This window comes from Phoca vitulina, unplaced genomic scaffold, assembly GCF_004348235.1.
Source record: "Phoca vitulina isolate PV1807 unplaced genomic scaffold, GSC_HSeal_1.0 scaffold14, whole genome shotgun sequence".
NCBI lineage: Eukaryota > Metazoa > Chordata > Mammalia > Carnivora > Phocidae > Phoca > Phoca vitulina.
Genome location: NW_022589717.1, coordinates 36468645 through 36487525, shown reverse-complemented (window position 1 = coordinate 36487525; position 18881 = coordinate 36468645). Strand labels below are relative to the sequence as shown.

At 32.7% G+C, this 18881-nt stretch overlaps 1 protein-coding gene across 4 annotated transcripts in view; it reads left to right on the top strand.

Moving 5' to 3' along the window:
• Window positions 1–18881, top strand: part of FSTL5 (follistatin like 5) — a 726034-nt gene that overhangs the window by 468098 nt on the left and 239055 nt on the right. For all 4 annotated transcript variants that reach the window (XM_032413109.1, XM_032413108.1, XM_032413107.1 and 1 more), the window contains exon 7: window positions 7842–8008. In XM_032413109.1, the coding sequence (XP_032269000.1) occupies window positions 7842–8008 (167 nt within the window). The remainder of the gene's footprint in view (window positions 1–7841; window positions 8009–18881) is intronic.

Here is an 18881-nt window from a genome sequence, read left to right as displayed (position 1 = left end):
CAAATGTGAGTCTTGATGATATTGTCTCTACCCTTGAAGTTTTCCAAATTATAATGTTAAAATTAACTTGATTACTTTGGGTGACCACCCAGTTCTCTCTGCTGGATACAATTTTTGTTAGGTCAAATTTCAAAGGGAAACTGTTATTCATTAGAAAGAATTATTTTCCAAGTTGCTAGTGTTATACATATCACTGAGTGAATAGGCTTATTCTTCACATATTTCAGTTTAAAATTCAACTGTATATAATTTATTTGAAAGAAAGAAATTAAAGAAAATTAAACAAAAAAGTTGAATGGTAATTGCACTACATTTATAAGATCACAGAAGGAAAATCAAAATCATGAATTAAAAAAAAAGTGACTTACAATTGTTAACATGTAAAATGTCTTGAAGTATTATCAAAATACAGTCCTGTCTATAATGCTGTGTTGTCTTTATTACAGAGCTATAAAGAGATTAAGAAATGAAATTCCAATTTTGCACAAGAACTTTTGCTTCATTGTTGTACAGAAAATCTTTTTTTTTTTTTTAAGATTTTATTTATTTATTTGACAGAGAGAGACACAGCGAGAGAGGGAACACAAGCAGGGGGAGTGGGAGAGGGAGAAGCAGGCTTCCTGCTGAGCAGGGAGCCCGATGCGGGGCTTGATCCCAGGACCCTAGGACCATGACCTGAGCTGAAGGCAGACGCTTAACGACTGAGCCGAGCCACCCAGGCGCCCCAGAAAATCTTATTGAAGTCTTTTTTTAAAATATCTTCCCATAACTTTTAAATCCCTCCAATGGCATAGGAAGATATGATGTTTTTGTTTTAACTAACTGCTAAATACTTTATTTATGCTTTTGATTTTAAGTCCTTCTGGTTTCTTTTGGAACTTATGGCAGAAATAATTCTATTCTCACTTGTATTCTTAGAATTTTCCTGTCTAGCGGCTCTTTTTCTTCAGGATAAACTTAGGAATTTTTTATTCTATTCTATTCTATTTCTTACCAGATTCTTCTCTCCCAATTTAGAACTCCTTTTTTTTTTCCTTCCTCACCTCTGTCCAGTGTATTAAAGGTATCTTGATAATACATGCAATGCTACCTCTGTTTTTTTTTTTTTTTTTTTTTTTTTTAATAACACCTAAACACTCTTATACTCTAGGCTTTTGCAAGGCACATGGCTGACTTGGAAGCATGAATTGGCAGGGCAAGTTTGTGTAGATGAGGCTTTATTTACTAATGGAGAATGAAAGTATATATGTGAATTTACATTCTTTTTTAAGGAATATAAGAATTTCTGTTGCTTCATATTCTTCCGACACATCACTAGAATTTATAATTTATGCCAGTCTGAAAGTTTTGGCTTAAGTTTGCATCTATCTCCCTGATTACACATATTGTTAAATACTTTTTCAGATTTTCCTTAGCCATATGGATTAACTAATTCATAGAATATTTGTTCAAGTCTTTGGTTGGTGGTTCTTTGGAATTGTCTTTTACTTATTAATTTTTAGGAGATATTTATTAATTTTCTATATGAGATCTTTGTTAGTTTTGTGGATGGCAAGTATCTTTTCCTGCTTGGTGGGTTGCATTTTTGGTCTCTTAAAAGTACATTTTGAGGAATAGGTGATATAAATTATGATGTGGTTAAACTTATAAATCATTTCCGTTGTGATAAGTTTGTTGTTGTTGTTTGTTTTGTGCTTTAAAAAATCTTTCTCTGCCCCAGGACTATGAAGATACTCTTCTATATTATCAGGCATTCTTGCAGTAACAAAATTTAATGTTAAACTTTAACACTTACATTTAAACACCTTCTTTGCTCTCCTTTCCTTCATGCGTCTTTGAGCTCTCATCTAGAAGCTTTTTCCTTCTGCCAGAAGAATATCCCTCAGAGTTTACCTTAAGACAAGTTTATTAGAGATAAACTTTCTTACTCTTTTTAAAAATATATTTATTTTCATTTTTATTTGTATTTATAAAATTCTAAGATTGATTTTATTTTGTTTCATCACTTAGAAGATATCATCCCACTAGCTTCTTGTTCCTGTTTTTGCTAGTGAAATCAGTTACTTTTCTGGGTCCACTTGCTGTGAAGGCAATCTGTATTTTCTTATTTGCAAAATTTTAAGAATTTTCTTTCTCTTTAATTTTTTTTTTCAATTTCACTACTAAGTGTCTAGGTGTAGATTACTGTAGTTTTTCTTTTGCTTTGCTAGACATTTGATGATCTTTAATCTATTGATTGGCGTCTTTCAACATTTACAGAAAATCCTCAGCTACTATTTCTTCAAATATTACTTCTGTTTCAGTTTCTTTGTTTTCTCCTTCTGGGGGTTCCACATAAACCTATTTTTATTACCCTCACCTGTATTTTCAAATCTTCATCCTTCTACATTTCATTCTGTATTGTTTCTTTTAATCTCTTCCTTAGTTTAGTAATTATCTTTTCTGCTGTGTCTCATCTGTTCTTCAGCATATCAGTTTAACCAACTGAGCCACCCAGGCACCCCCTCAGCATATCAGTTTAATTCTTAATTTCAGTTATTACATTTTCTACTTATGTAATTTCTATTGGCTCTTTCATGAATTTATAATGTTTATAGATTGTTTATTTAAGGTCTTCGTCACATTTTCTAAACTGATTTTATTTTCATAAACAGTAAATTTTATAATCCTGGTGGGTTTATTACTATTGTATGCTCTTTCTGTTTATTCTCATCATGCTGTCTTCTATCTGCGTATACCATGTTATCCTTGACTGTTTGCTGGACATTTTATTTTAAGACTTGTTTATAATAATGATTAGATGACTAGGATGATATTATCTTACTATAGAAGGGAAGATTTTATATTTTAAGAGACACCTAGATAAAATGAGCTGCAGTCCATACTATTCACTTGCAGAGTGAGGCATCTTAAAGTCCTAGCACAGAGAGGGTGGTAGTCCATTATTGCACCTATCCCGTATGCCTGGAGGAACAAAAAGCCACCAAAGGGCATTTAAGCCTCAGTCATCTTTTCAAATTGGAAAAATTCCTAAAGCACTGTGTGAGTCAAGGTGCAATCTTATGTCTCTAAGTTACAGTTCTCTTCAAGATATAGATTGGGCAGTTCTTCACTGTCTTGTTACCTGTTTCATGAGGTAAGAATGGAAAAGAAAACATCTTTCATATAATCTTTTAAAAATATTATTTGTACTTATTCCAGGTTTGTTTGTTGTTTGTTTGTTGCTATGCTACTTCTTCAGTGGAAGAGTTGGTCCAAATTATCCAATCCATTGCTACCAAAGAAATGTTTCTAGATCTCTTTTTAAATTTATTTTTTTATTTGCAATGCACATTCTGACATAATCAATCATACAATAGTGTACAGATAAGCAATTAGTATAAAAATTCTAGGCATTTTATCATAGTAAATTAGTGTATATCTTAACATGTCTAAATTAGGTAAGAATTAATATTTATTTTGAGAAATCACCTATTTCTTGACAAAAGATACCATCAGAATTTTCTAGTTAGTTAAGGAGTGTGTCATTGAATAAGTGTGGTTTTATTATGAGAATAGTTAATTATTCCATTTAGGATTTCTAAGTGTCCTTTTTTGTGATGCATTTCTGACTTAAGTATTTTATTTTATCTGTTTTTAATTAGTAATACTTTTAATGGAGTAGAGAAAGGAAAAACACATGTAATTTGAAAATGTTATGATAAAATTTCTTCTATGTTTTATTCCTATAATAGTATTTATAAGAATAATTAGGGCAATAAGATTATGAAACGAGTATTCAAATATTCAACATAAGTCTGTACTTAGGAACTTCAAAAGAACAGAATCCTATTTATGATAAATTACATCTTTCTGATGATTTTAAGAGAATTGATGTTTAATCATAGTTACTAAAATCATCTTCTTTTTAATTGGTGTTTCACAAATATTCATATAATTTTATTCCTTTTTTGTACTATTTTTAGAACACATACTATTTTTTCCCATGTTCCTATTACTATTTCTATCACCTAGGTGCTGTTGGAATAAATGCTTCATAAATACTTACCTGCTGTGGTTGAAGTTGTGCTCAACTGTACTTGTCTCTCTGGCTTTGGATTCTGCTAGAAGAGACTTAACAATTTTTCATTACTTTGAAAACAAGCTCTTAATATTCCTCTAAGGCAAGTTGTGAAAATGAGAAAGTGCAGAAAGGGCTCCACGGGGAGATATTATTTTACTTGCCTCTTCCCTTTCCCAAGTAATCAAAAGAAAAAACTGATCTAGAAATGACATTAGTAGTCTTCATAACATGAGATTAGAAGAAACACCACAGCTAGAGCTCTGATTTCTTTCCTTGGATACTGAAAAGTCCTGCGGTAGGAGGCAAAGCTTATAGGCTTTCCCAGCAGAATGATGCATTTTACCCAGTACTTCAAAAGAAGTACTGAAGTTTTAAAGAAACTTAATACCATCTGCTATACCTAGCCTATGTGTTTTTATGTTTTTATCTTTGTTCAAGACCTCAACTGACTCTTGATATCATGTGATACATGATCTTACTTAAAGAAGACTTTTCGTATGTGCATTATTATTGGAGCTGAAAGGATAGAGGAGGGTACAAAAATGGTAGATCTTATTTTCTGCACAGCAATTGTCTCTACATAACTAGAATAAGATGTGGATAGAATGCCAAAGAATGAAATATGCTATCATTAATGTATATCTATGAAAATGTAGATTAATACTAATTAATAAGAAATTAAATTTTCAATATTTTTCCTGGGAACTCAATTCTAAAGAGACAACTATGAACACTAAATATACACAAGCACTCAGAGACAACAAACCTGTACTAATAGCTCTTAAAATAAATCTTAAATTGGCTTACAAATTGATCTATAGTTATTGTTTTAGGTTGTTAATGCATTTCTAGAAATAATCACCGTTTCTCTATAAAACATAAGTCCGATATGCTTTATGTGTACTTTCTTCACCATTAAAACATGTTTCGTGAAATTTAGAATATAAGAATAAAAGTGTGAGATTATATCTTTGTTAATAGCTATCAGAAAGACTAGTAAAGATAAGGATGACAATTTTGTAGATAAAAGACATTTTGCTGTTATATTTATTTAAGGAAAAAAACACTTGATTTTGAGAAGTAGTAAGTGAACATAATTGGCTTTGTGTATGTAGATATATATGATATATTAGGGAAGAGGAGAAATGTATATGTAGCATGAAATATGCAGGAAAAAATTATAAAGAATTTTCAAAATACATATCATTATTTAATAATACATATTACTGAGATGGTTTTAAAAATAATTTTAAGATGTAATCTCCAAATTAGAGAAAGACTTTTTTACTGTGCAAGTTAATATGCCCTGGGTGAATAGTAATTCTTATTTCTCATTATGCATCCTCTCAAAAAAGTTACATTTTAGAAAGATATCCCACATTGTTATGCCAAATCTCAGCATTTACTCTAACATGTTCATATTATCTAATTAGCATTGTTAATGTATAACTACTAAAAGCACAGCTAATTTGAATGGCCTGAGACCTAATACCAGATGTAGGAGGTTAGTGAAAAGATTCCAAGGTGACTTAGTAGCAATTGTATTTCTAAATGTCAGAGTAGCCAATACTAACATGCTGATTTTAGAACCAGATGTCCCATTATTTCTTACATGATTTTATGAGAAACCAGAAGCTGGAATTCAGAAATGTTAATGAAAACTTATTAATAATCCTTATAATACTCTACATGATGTTATTACTTTTATAATTCTCCCTTTTTCTATAAGTTTGTAATATTTAAAAAAAAGACCTAGGGACGCCTGGGTGGCTCAGTTGGTTAAGTGCCCAACTCTTGACTTCAGCTCAGGTCATGATCTAGGGTTGTGAGATTGAGTGAGGAGTCTGCTTGAGATTCTCTCTCTCCCTCTCTGCCCCTACCCCCCTCGCTCTCTCTCTCTCAAATGAATAAATAAAATCTTTTTTAAAAAAGACCTAAAGAAACACTGTGTCTGCAAATTTCAAATGTTTTCTATGCCTAATTGGCCAAATATATTTTAGTGATTTTATAGAAAGAAAGAAAGAAAGAAAGAAAGAAAGAAAGAAAGAAAGAAAGAAAGAAGAAAGAAAGAAAAAACAGTATGAGTATTAAAGAAAAGAAGATTAAGCATATTACCTATGTTCTATTGCTCAAGAATCATTGAAATAAATGTCATTAGGGAACATTAGGCTGTCAATACTAATGACTGAGCAAGGTCCTTGTTAACAATTTGTATCATTTCTATAAGTGATGTCATGACAAAAATAATAAATTGGGCTGAGTCTCTCTCATAGGGTTTTTCAATTTCAAAGGCATGCCTACCTCCTTCTTTGACAATGCAAAACACTGCTGCCTTGAGTCATTAAGGTTTTTAGATTGAAACACTAGATCTTATACAACAAGTAAGAGTCAGTTTATTTCATTTATATTCATCAGCTAATGGTGCGGCAGGCAGGGTTCATGACAACAGAGATCATTTAACATTGCATGTGGGAGATTGTATGTTCAATCCTGGTCTTTCAATACAAAAATGTATGCCATTTTTGGCATGACAATTTGTGATGCTACCAAAAAATAAAGTAACTGTTTACCGAATAGTTGCATTCTATAAAATATATTTGATTGGCATTTCTCTTTCTTCTCAAGATGACATGGGATTCAGAAAGAGAGAAAAAGAAGGTAGACTGGTGAAAGGAAAGGAGAGGGGTTTGCGGAGGAGACAGCAAAGATTGCACCTGATACATATTTATTGCAAATTAAAAGCCACGGCTTTTCTATACTCAATGCCCCCATGAAAAATATCATCAATCACAACGAAGAAACAAAAGACCATCATTGTCCCCCCCCACCCATGGAAATTTCATTTCAGAATATTGATTTGTGATATTCTAACCTGGCTAAGACTGAGCAAAGTCAAAATGTAGTCAGTGTAGAAAAGTTAGTGTCTGTGAATGTGAACTGATGAAGACTAACGGGAAGCTTTTGCATGGGTGAAAACCGGTAGGATTATCTAGTCATCTCTCATGACAATCCACAATGACAGACTTGTTAATTCCCATAACTGGTAAAGATTGCCTGAAAACACAAAAGGAAAGCCAGATCCAGATTACAAATTGTATTTTCTGGTTCGGCATAATTATTAGGAGAAATATGTTAAATAGTTAAAATATTATATTTAACTTTAAAATTTAAGGATCAGGAAGCAACTGTACTGTCCCAACATTGTCTGGCTGATAAAGGCAGCTGACAGCATTTCACTTAATTGCTGTTTGGTTGGTGAACTTCAGTTTTCCCTCCGTCAACTTCCTAAATAAATCTTATCCCTTTAGAGTCAATTTATGTTTCCCAGCAGAATGATGCATTTTACCCATTCAGCTATGCTAGCGTTCTCTGAAGCCAGCCAGCAATGATCTCACCTCACCTACAATATAAATCTATCAGTGAATAAACAACATCATTTTTATTTCAATGCCGATGACACACTACATGTCGATTTGGCAGTTAAATAATTTATCTCTCTTTTGGGTGCAATCTGCCAGGCTTATTATAACTCTACTTCTGATATTCATTTCATGTTTCATAGTTCTTTTCCTCATGAGGATGCTTGTCAATCAATTAAATTGAAATGTCATTCTGACCTTTTATTGGAAACAATTTATTCTTTTTTTCCATTTCATCACAAGCTTTTTTCCATTTTAGTCAAACTAAAAGCCTTAATTACTACTATTCAGAGACTTTATACTAATTAACCTTATAAAACTACATGCTCATCAACATTACTGACCCTTTATCTTTCCAGAGGTTATCCAGTTGAGTCTGCCTGAGGATCAGAAACTAAGCATTACAGCGGCAACAGTGGGGCAAAGTGCTGTTCTGAGCTGTGCCATTCGGGGGGCACCGAGACCCCCCATCATCTGGCAAAGGAACAATATTATTCTAAATAATTTAGATTTGGAAGACATCAATGTGAGTACATAAATAGATGTTGCTTTATAATTTGTGTGTTTCACGTGATATACTCTAGACTTTGTGAAGTCTGAGCAGCTTAATGAATATCGGATGTAGAGTAGAAGAAGATTATTGGAACATTGTCATATCCACACTAGTGACTGGTAGGTGCACTATAGGTCGTTTGAAATTATCCAAATCACTTGTGTAGATGTAGTAATCAGGTTATGTAGCCCTGTATTAGTGGGATCATATCAACTTAAACCAATTCTGTCTGATTGTCAGAATTTCTACAATTATCAACAATTAATCTTTATGTATTTGCTATTATGGTTGAGCAACAGCCTAAAGCTTGTGAGGTGTTAGATTGGGTAAAGGCAGTTTTTGCTTCAAATACTTCATAGTGTATTAGAAATAATAAACATTAATCAAGCAATAAATGGTTTATTTTTCTAGAATGGAATTGGAATAAATTTCTCCAATCAGGTTCACTCCTAGAGACCCAGAATCTTAAACTCAATTTGAAAGGGTACAGCTTTGAAAATGAAACAGAAACAGGGTATTCATCTGTACCTTCCATGCTATGTGTTCCAAGTGAGGGTTAAAAAGTATACATCATCCTAGATGATGAAAAGACGTAAAAATTGTGTGTTAAGGGATGCCCATGGAAATGATGTAGGGCAATCCTTTGTCTTAGTGATTTTGGGATTTTATGATCTCCATGCACATAAATTTCAGTTATTTTTTTATTATTGCTCAAGAAAGCCGTCACCTGTTCGTTCATTCTTTGTTGTTTCATAAAGAAACCTCTAAAGAAAGCAGCATAAAGAACTCTAAAACACAGGTCCAAGAGAGTCACTCTTATGTATTGCATCTTACTAATATTCTTGTTTAATGTCCTCAAATGATTCAAAACAGAAGCTTTCCAATTTTAATTTTTTTATTTAATAATTTTTTTCCTAAATTTGTTTATATATGTGAAAGTTCTTCAGAGAGTATATGGAGAATAATACTTAATTCTTAAGATATCAAGAACACTGTGCATTAGAATAGCTATAATTTTAGCAGTATTCAACAATCTTTGAGAGACATGGGTTTGCTTATATGTTGTTATGTCTACATTTTATCTTTTATTTTCTACCTTCATTCCTACTATCAAGTTTTCCATGTTATGTCCAGAGGCCCATGTATTCTATGGTGCTGTGGTTTGAATACATGGCCCATGTATTCTATGGTGCTGTGGTTTGAATACCTCAAAATAAGCTCATTTGAATTGTTTCAGTAAGGAAGGGTATGCTATGAGTAATCTGTGGAAAAATTGTAAAAATGGGCACATTCTTTTGCCTGGATCTTGTAAGTTATTTTGTTTACTTCCTAACTTCTGACTCTGTTCTAGAAACTTGAAATTTCTAAGAAAATGATTATAGATAAGTTAGGTGTCCAAAATATATGTAAGCATTAGATAAATTCTGACATTAATAAATTGATTTTTATTGGATAAAGTTATTTTGGTTACATTTCATAAATCTCATTTTGAAATTTTGAGAATTTCAAAAACATTTTTAAGATTTAAAAAGTTTTGATTTCATTACAAGTCATATTTAAATAAATTGGACAAGCATTCATAACCTATAGTATATGTATAACTTCCAACATTCCAAATGAAACTGCAGGGATATCTTTGAAAGGGATATTTATTTAATTTTCCAGTATACCACTGGTGTTTTCATTTACATGCATTTACCAATATAACTAAGGTGTGAAGTAAAAGTTATAAAATATTACTTATTGTGTTTTGTTTTATACTTAACCTGTTTAAAGTCTGCTATAAAATAAGGACTTCACCATGGAAATAAATTATTTATCTATATCTATTTATCCATCTGTATGTAGACTTTATTATAGTTAATAAGCTAACTATATAGTTTATATATATGTATAACTGCATTAAATATAATAAACTATTATATAGTCAGCCATATAGTATTATAATATATATATTATATTATATAGTTTATTACATGTATATGTGAATATATATATAGAGAGAGAGAGAGAAGGAGAGAGAGAGAAAGAGAAAGTCAGTACTGTCTCTAGTGGACATCTGATATGTCATCTGATTACTCAACATCTTTTGAACAACCCTTCAGATATTTTGGCAGTGCTTTGATTCTTTGCTTTCCCAAACTAGAAACCACAGTCTTACTTAATTAGCCTTCTTTGCAGTTAGGGAGCAGATATATGAATAAGGCAAAGACACTGCTGACCCAAGACTTCATTGTGTAAGCAAGAGCAGGGAATCACAGGTGCTTTACGGAAGTCACTCTCCCCATCTGTCCTTCCGGGTGAGTGCTGTGGCAGCAGATCTTACTTGCAAGGACAACAGTGATGAAAGTTCTGGAATTGGTCAGTATTCAGCTTCAATTGGATCTTCATGGGTCAATCTCAATATGGGGCTTGTGCTTTTTTCCTGGCTTCTCATTCCCTAAGGATGACACTCAGTGCTGGATATCCTATGACCTCCGTAATATCTTCATTAAATGGCATTCTTGCTCAAAACTAGCTAGAATGGGTTCTATTGTTTGCCCCTAAGAATGTCATCTAAATAATTTTATGGATTTAATAAGTTGAGAAACATCTGTAGTTATATCTTCTTAAAATGTTTGTTTATCATTAGATATAGATTTTGGATGTGTTAAAAGATCAAGATGACCGTACTATTGTAAAATACATTCTTTGTTTATAAGCAAAGAGGACTTTCAAAACTTCCAGATATGAGTCAGTTTTATACCCAAGTATATTGGGTGTAAATTATACCAAAGTATATATTTGTTCCCACAAGAGTGGGTTTAATTCCCATTAAATTATGTAAGGTTAAAATTATAAATGTTTTTCATGTCAAAGAAATTGATGACAATTTTCAATATTCTTTCTGATTCTTTAATATATATTAGGTAGGATTTAACATATATTTACCTAGGCAACACATAAATGCTTTCTGATTGCAAAAGATTAAAATAATATAAACATTTTTTAAAAGCATAATTACCCCTCCTTTTTTTATATCCACTTATTCCCATTCTTAAGTGCAGAAGAAATCCTGTGAGTATGTTTTTAATCTCCCTCCATGCATTGCAAATATAATTTTATTTATTTAGTAGGATAGATTCATATTAATTCTCATTATGTCACTACTTCATTATCTTATTAGCCCTAAAGACAACTCCATGAAGCAGGGAAGCTTTTTTTAAGCAATGAATCTTACCCTCATTTGCATATGTGGGGATTTATGCTAAGAGCGTTGTTCATCCAAGGTTGTTGAAGGAATAAGTGGTAGTGCTGGAATGTTTATATGGCATGATTGACTTCAGTTCTTGAGCTTCACCGCTGCATGGAAGTGAGATGGTCTGTCATTTTCTGCTACCCTTTGCAAAATGTATCCTAAATAATTCTGGCCCCTATCCATTACTAATAGGTTTTATAGTCTGTGCCATTATGTGTAGGGCTGATTGATGTTCACTTGATGTTAGAAGCCTTTCATTTGGCCTGTCTTCTGTTTTGGACCCAATGAATAAAAGAACACTACTGAACTACTGGAAGCAGTGACACAGTGGTTTGCAAAATGGGCTGGGGATTCAGACTGTCTGGATTCCAATTAATATTCAGTCTCTTGGAAGTGATATGTCCTCAAGGTATTTAACCGCCCTATGCCCAGCTTCCTTATCTGTAAATTGAAGATAACAGTAGAATGAACTCATTTTTGCATGAGAACTAATGAGATAAAGTATTTTTAAACTGGTAATACTCTATGAGTCACAGGGTAAATGTTCTTTGCTTTTTCTTCTCTCTTGTCCTCCTCCTCTTCCTCTTTCTTCTCTTCTTCCTAATATAGGTTTCAACAGCACAGAAACACTCAATCTGCCTAAAACAACAGGAATTCAATGTTAGGACACATAAGGTAGTAAGAGAGTTTGGGAACTAACAGGAAATGCCCCCACCAAATTTGTTCCAGTTGTAGTCACTGAAACTGGAAGATTTTTTTTTTTTTTTTTCTATTCAATGCAGCTTTAGGAATCATACTGACTTAACTTCCTATTAGCAATCTTGTATTAATCTCTGCTCTGAAGATATGCCATTAAATTCACTTGGCTACTATACATTCATATATTTTCCATCGTATATGTGTCTTCAGTCCTTTTTCTGCCTAAGTTCCTGCAATAGATAATTGCTTTACTTTGATCTTTCTGCTTTAGGTGCAACTTGGCACACAAACTGCAATTCTGGCATTATCGTGATTGAGCCTGAGTCCTAATCCTGGTCCGATGAGCTATGACCAGGGAATGCAGATGAGGAGCTGTGAGGTTTAGAACATGACTCTCCTGTTGACCTTGCTTCTCTCGAGCTGGTTCTTAGATTCCAATCCTAGTTTTGCCACTTATTAGCTATGCAATCACAATGAATTGATTGAAGCAATTTAAGTTACAGTCTCTTCATCTGTAAAAGGAGGGATTGTCATAAAATTCAATGGTGCATACCAGGTTGAACATAAAATATAAGTTATTTATTTTATCACTATCAGTAGTTTGATTCAATATGGCATGTTGATCATGCTTAATAACAAATGTAAAGCCCTATGAAAATATTATTTTGAAATAACCTGATGTAATTTATATTATTATGACTTTCAACAACTTTAAAGGTAGACTTGCTAGATATAATGCAGAACTCACAGATACATTTGGATTTCAGATATACAATAAATATTTTTTTCACTATAGGTATGTACCAAATATTGCATGGGATATACTTCATACAAGAATCATTCTTGTCTGTCTGAAATTTAACTTTAGTTAGGTGCTGCATTTTATTTACTATGTCTGGCATTCTCCTAACATGAAAGTCAAGTTGGCTTAAATACTGCATGAAACCGTTTTCTTACAAATGATACTGTGGCTTACATCACTGAGATTAAAAGTTGGAATTGTTAAAAGTTCATGTGAATTTAATACATTGGCTTTGTAGATTCCTTATTTTTTTCCCATCTTAACATTCATTCTGTGATTTTTGTTTCTTTTACATCTGTCTAACCTGTTAGTAATTGTGCCTTGCATTTAGAAGAGACTAGGGAAAACATGGATTAAATTCACAGGAGTTTATTCTTTCATAACATATACCTTCCATAGCTGGCATGATTGCTCCATGAAGCATCTGGACCTCAATCTTCTATCTTCTTTTCTGGCATTCCAAGAGCTTGGCTTTTATCGTTAAGGTCATCTCAGGGATCAAGAGGGCTGTTGGAGCTCCAACCACCAATCTATATTCCATCATTCTACAGTCCAGAGCCACAGCAGTCCAAAGCAGGTAAAAGATAAAGGAACTTATTCCTGGAAGTCCCGCAACCTTTTATGGGTCACCGATGAGCAATAACTGCAATAACTATACTAGGGAGACTGCAAATACCACTGTTTAGCTAGGCGTACTGCTCAGGCTTCTGTTACAAAGGAGGAGCAGGTGAGCAATCTCTACTTCTCTATCCACGGCCATCTAAGAGGATAGAAGATGTTCTACTTCTTTCTTTATACTTTTATTTTGTTTTGTTTTTCAGCATTGATTAAATATGATTATCCATCTGAATTCAAATCTGAGCAGCTCTGCACACCAACTCTATTCCTTTGGTAGTTTTATCAGTCCTCAACTTATTTCTTTGATTGTGAATTTTGCATTTATAGGCCTCTCATTAAATATTCTACTAAGTTTTATTTATTTACTTATTTTTCATTCAGTCTAATGTTTTTTTCTGATCATTCTTTTTTTTTAAATTTATTTAAATTCAATTAATTAATATATAGTGTATTATTAGTTTCAGAGATAAGAGTTCAGTGATTCAGCAGTTTCTCTGATCATTCTTAAGATAGTTCTATCCTGGGATGCCTGGGTGGCTCAGCTGGTTAAGTGTCTGCCTTCATCTCAGGTCATGATCCCAGGGTCCTAAGATCAAGCCCCTCACGGGCTCCCTGCTTGTGCTTTCTCTCTCTCTCTGACAAATAAATAAATAAAATCAAAAAAAAAGAAAAAAGAAAAAAGATAGTTCTATCCCTCTGGCTTATCTGAAGCAATTCTCACCATGTACAGTTAACATCCACTTAAAGCAAAGCATTCTCTTAAAAAATGATAAATAAACATAGACAATAAACCAGTTGAAATAATCACTTTAATTCAAATCAAAATCCAATTGCAGGTATGGCAGTGTGCATATTAGTTTTTGTTTGTTTTTAATGCTAGATCTCCTCATAAATATGTAGCTGGCAAAACGAACACTGGGAGATAACATATCACAGCATAATAAAAAAATTAATCAAAATTAAAAACTTCAATAGAATAAAATTTTATTTTATTGTATTTTTATTTTAACATGTCTGCATTTTTAAAGCCATTGAATGCTTAATATAGAATACTATACCTTATTCTGATAAAAAAAAAAAAAATGTTTCAGAATATGTACTGAACTTCAAATTGAGAAGTCAAATCCCCAAGTCATACTTAGTTCCCAAAAACTGAAAGAAGTGATTTTAGTAGTAGAGAATTCTGACTCCATTACTCAGTTTTAATACTTACAGCAGTATAAAGATATAACTTTTTCCCTTAAATCTATGAATTTTAAAGTTCTCATATATACAAAAGGGGCATTTTTAACCTTTAGGCTATTCTTTGATAACAGAACCCAAATTATGTTCACCAATAAGAACAATTTTGTTAGCAAGATTTCATTTTAACTTTTTAGAAACTTATAGTGTTCTATTTTAATATGGAAGGAGGATAACATCAAAACTAGTTATTAAAAAGGAAGTTATTGACTTTTTTCTTTGCTAGACTATAAACAATCCATTTCTTTTATCCCCTTAACGAAAAATGTAGACATTTAATGTTTGTAATATAATACATCATTCACCATGTAATTTTTATCACTAATTTATTTTTAATATAAGCCTGAGGCCATTGTGGCTCTTAAAATCTAGGGGAATTGGAGAATATTTACGATTCGAAATCTTCCAAGCCAAAGAAAGCAAGGAGCATTGGCAAAGCTAAAGATGTTGGATTTCTTTCACAAATACCAAATATGCAGCATGCATTCATTTTCCACCTATATAATTGTTAAATGGGTGAAATTACATGTGATCATAAACATTGCCTAAGAGCATGCTGCTTTAAAATGAATATTATTCCTAAATTACTTTGTTCTGCTTATATAATGGAACACTGAATATTACAATTCACTTCTTAAGAAAGTATTAAAATCAGTAATTTAAAAAATGTTTTAAAATATCTTTGGCCATATTTTTTTGGAACTTATTCTTGCAAATAGCAATATATAAAAATGAAATGCTCATGTGTGGATTGGTGAATGAAATATTCACATACTAGTTTGTATGTGGTAGGTTATGTATTTTTTTTTATTTTTAAAATTTCAGGTTCAGTTTTCAAAGTTGTGACAGATCATGTTATTTTAATAAGTTTATGAAGAATATTAACACAGAAACATGACTACTATGACATTCTTTTTTTCTCAATAAGAACTTTTGCTAAATATCGATATAGATTCATTCTTAAATTGATGAAGCTATTTTTTTTCATCATATGTCTGAACCCATGGCTTCAACTACTATATTTAAGCTGATACATTCTAAGTTATAATTCTATTTAAAATTTCTCTCCTCTTTCTCTTTCTTTTTTTTTTTTGTTTTTTGTTTTTTGTTTTTTGTTTGAATGTGTGAAATCTGATGAAAGAAAGATGTTGGGGTTCAGAGCTGATGTTCAAGAAAGAATTCTTGAAACATCTTTGGAGCAAAAAGGTGGTTTTATTAAAGGACAGGGACAGGACCCGTGGGCAGAAAGACTGCACTGGGGTCATGGAAGAGTGGCTGATTAAATACTTTCAAGTTGGGAGGGGGTTAGGGATAGCGTAAGTCTCTAAGGAATTTTGGAAGCAAGGTTTCCAGGACCTTGAGGGGGCTAGCTATTGTTAGGAAAAGGTCATTTATTACTGTCTAGTAAAATCATAGTCATGAGACCCTTCAGATGTATATCGGTGGGCCATATGCTTGGGGGCTGATTGCCATCATGTATTTTGAGGGGTAGAGATAAAGGAAGTCTCCAAAGGAATTTTTATATGTTAGACTTACAGGATCCTGGGGGTTGTGCTAGGATTGCCTTCTGCCCTTAATGAAGTATTAACATCGAGGCAGCTGAGCTCCAAGAGGACTGTCACTCTGCCTGTTTCGAGGACTTGTCAGTGGGCTGTAAACAGTAAGGAGATTTAATTCTTTTGCCTCTGTTTCCCACATCAAAATCCAGACCAATTATCTTTATCCTCAAACCTGCAACATTTGCAGTGTTTCCTATTCCATGTCAATGTAGCCAGAAAACTGAGTCCTGCTCAAGTTCTCTCTCAATTTGTCCCTCAAATCTGATCTGTTACAAAACCTTGTGAATTTAACTTTTTAAATTTATCTTAAATCTCTTCTGTCATCTCATTTCCACTATGGCTGCCTTAGTTTAAGTTTATAATTTCTCACCTTCAAACTTGATCCTTTCCTACTGAGACCGCCCCTCCATTTAAACCTGCACTTCATATTACAGGCAGACAGCTCCTCATAAAATTTACATTTGGCCATTTTGCATTCCTCTTTAAAACCCTTTAATGTCTGTTTGTAGCTTTCATGAAAAAAAGAAAAAGATTCAAATTATTTAGCTTATTCTGGAAAGCCTATTTCTTTATTAATTTTTCGTACTATTCATACATATTCATTCTTTCCTACAACCCCTCCAAAACACTAGCTGCTTTCTGACTATTAAGGTGTGTTATTATTACCATTCTCAAACACATTCTTCTCTCTACTGGAAAACCTTCCCTTGTCTTTTTAATTTACCTAAATCCAATGAATTCTTTACAAATAGATAAATGCTTCTTATGCCTAAATTTGACTTCTTTTTTCAAGTTCTTTGTCTAGCAATTACCATACTTGTTGCATATAATAGAACTATTAACATTCTTGCCTTTCTTCTCTAGACTAGAAACTCTGAGCTCAAGGACCTTTACATATTCAACTTTGGATTATGATGTTAGCCTTGTACTGACACCTAGGAGATAATAAAATTCAAATGTGCAAATAACAAATGACATAGTGATATTTCTAATATTCATACTTATGCATTATTGAGTGTATTTGTATACTTTTTATATTCAACATGTTGCTAGAGACTTTATTTACTTCCTGTAGCTACATGCAGGGTTATCAATCAACTGATGTTTATTGGCAGTCAATCATTTAAGCCTAACATGCCTCAACAATTTCTGGATTCCATTTCTTTAATAACATTTCTCATTAAGCATATTGACTTTTTACTATAGTTTCAATTTAATCTCCTATCATATGCAATAAGGGGGGGAAGAAAAAGATGAGGGGCAACACATATTTGGTCATTATTTAATCTTCATGTATTCAACAAATATTGATTTAACTGGTACGCTTTTCCAGGCACTCAGTTAAATGCTGAGAATATACCTATAAGAGACACCACTCCAGTCTTGAAAATCTCACAGATTAAAGGAATCAAAAAAGAATACAACTGCATTATATTTAATAATGCAGTATGAAAGTTTCATAAATACAGATCTTCCTGACTTGGAGCTATGGCTCACTGCTGCTCAGCATCACCAGAGAGTATTAGTACCACGCTGGGCCAACCCAGGAAAATATCAAAATTAAAATTTGAAGTATGGTGTCTACAAAATGTGTATCGCTTTCACACCATGATAAAGTTGAAAAATCATAAGTTGGAGGCCATCTATATATATTTGTTTATTTTATATGCAAATATATAAATAATAGAAAAGGGAAGTCAAATTTAAGTTGCAGAGTCACAGAAGACTTCTAAAAATACACTAGTCTTACGGTGGAGACTAGAGCTAGATGAAGGAGTGGCAGACAGGTATTGCTAGGAAAGAGTACATCAGGCTTGAGGTAGCATGGTATATTTAATGGAGTTATGTATAAGAGTTAGCAAAGATTGGGGCACCTGGGTGGCTCAGTCGTTAAGCGTCTGCCTTTGGCTCAGGTCATGATCCCAGAGTCCTGGGATCGAGCCCCGCATCGGGCTCCCTGCTCGGTGGGAAGCCTGCTTCTCCCTCTCCCACTCCCCCTGCTTGTGTTCCTTCTCTCGCTGTGTCTCTTTCTGTCAAATAAATAAATAAAATCTTTAAAAAAAAAAAGAGTTAGCAAAGATAATAGGTTAATAAAGGGCTTCAAATTATTAATATATTGATCAAGGGCTTGAATACATTAAATAAAACCAGGTTCTTGTATTTGATTATAGAGGTGTACATTTACATTTATAACATATAACACAATGATGATGATGGATGGATACTTAATATTTGCCAAACATTGAAATGTATCATTTAAAAAATATATTTACTTACTTTGCAACACAAGAGAAACCAACATATTTATACTTATACACAAGATGATGTTTAAGTTGATTTTTAACTGCATTTCAATAATAATTTTGGTTCTCTTTACAGTTTATCTTTCTCTAGTCACCTTGGTCCATATTTGCAGATAGAACTATAATTTAAACAAATAATACATCTATAAAATTTTAAGCAACTTTTCTGTTTCATATCAAAGGAGAATAGCAAGCACCATTTAAAGGATATATAACTAATGCCAATTGATCTTACAGACCTCCTAAAGTACATACCATTCATTTCACAGTAGACTTTTCATTGCCCTCTAATTATAGTTAACTTATTCCTAACCTTTTAAATAATGCCCAGCTTGTAAGAGCTCTATATGGCTACACAATTTATTTTTAAAAAACTGAGGGGCAA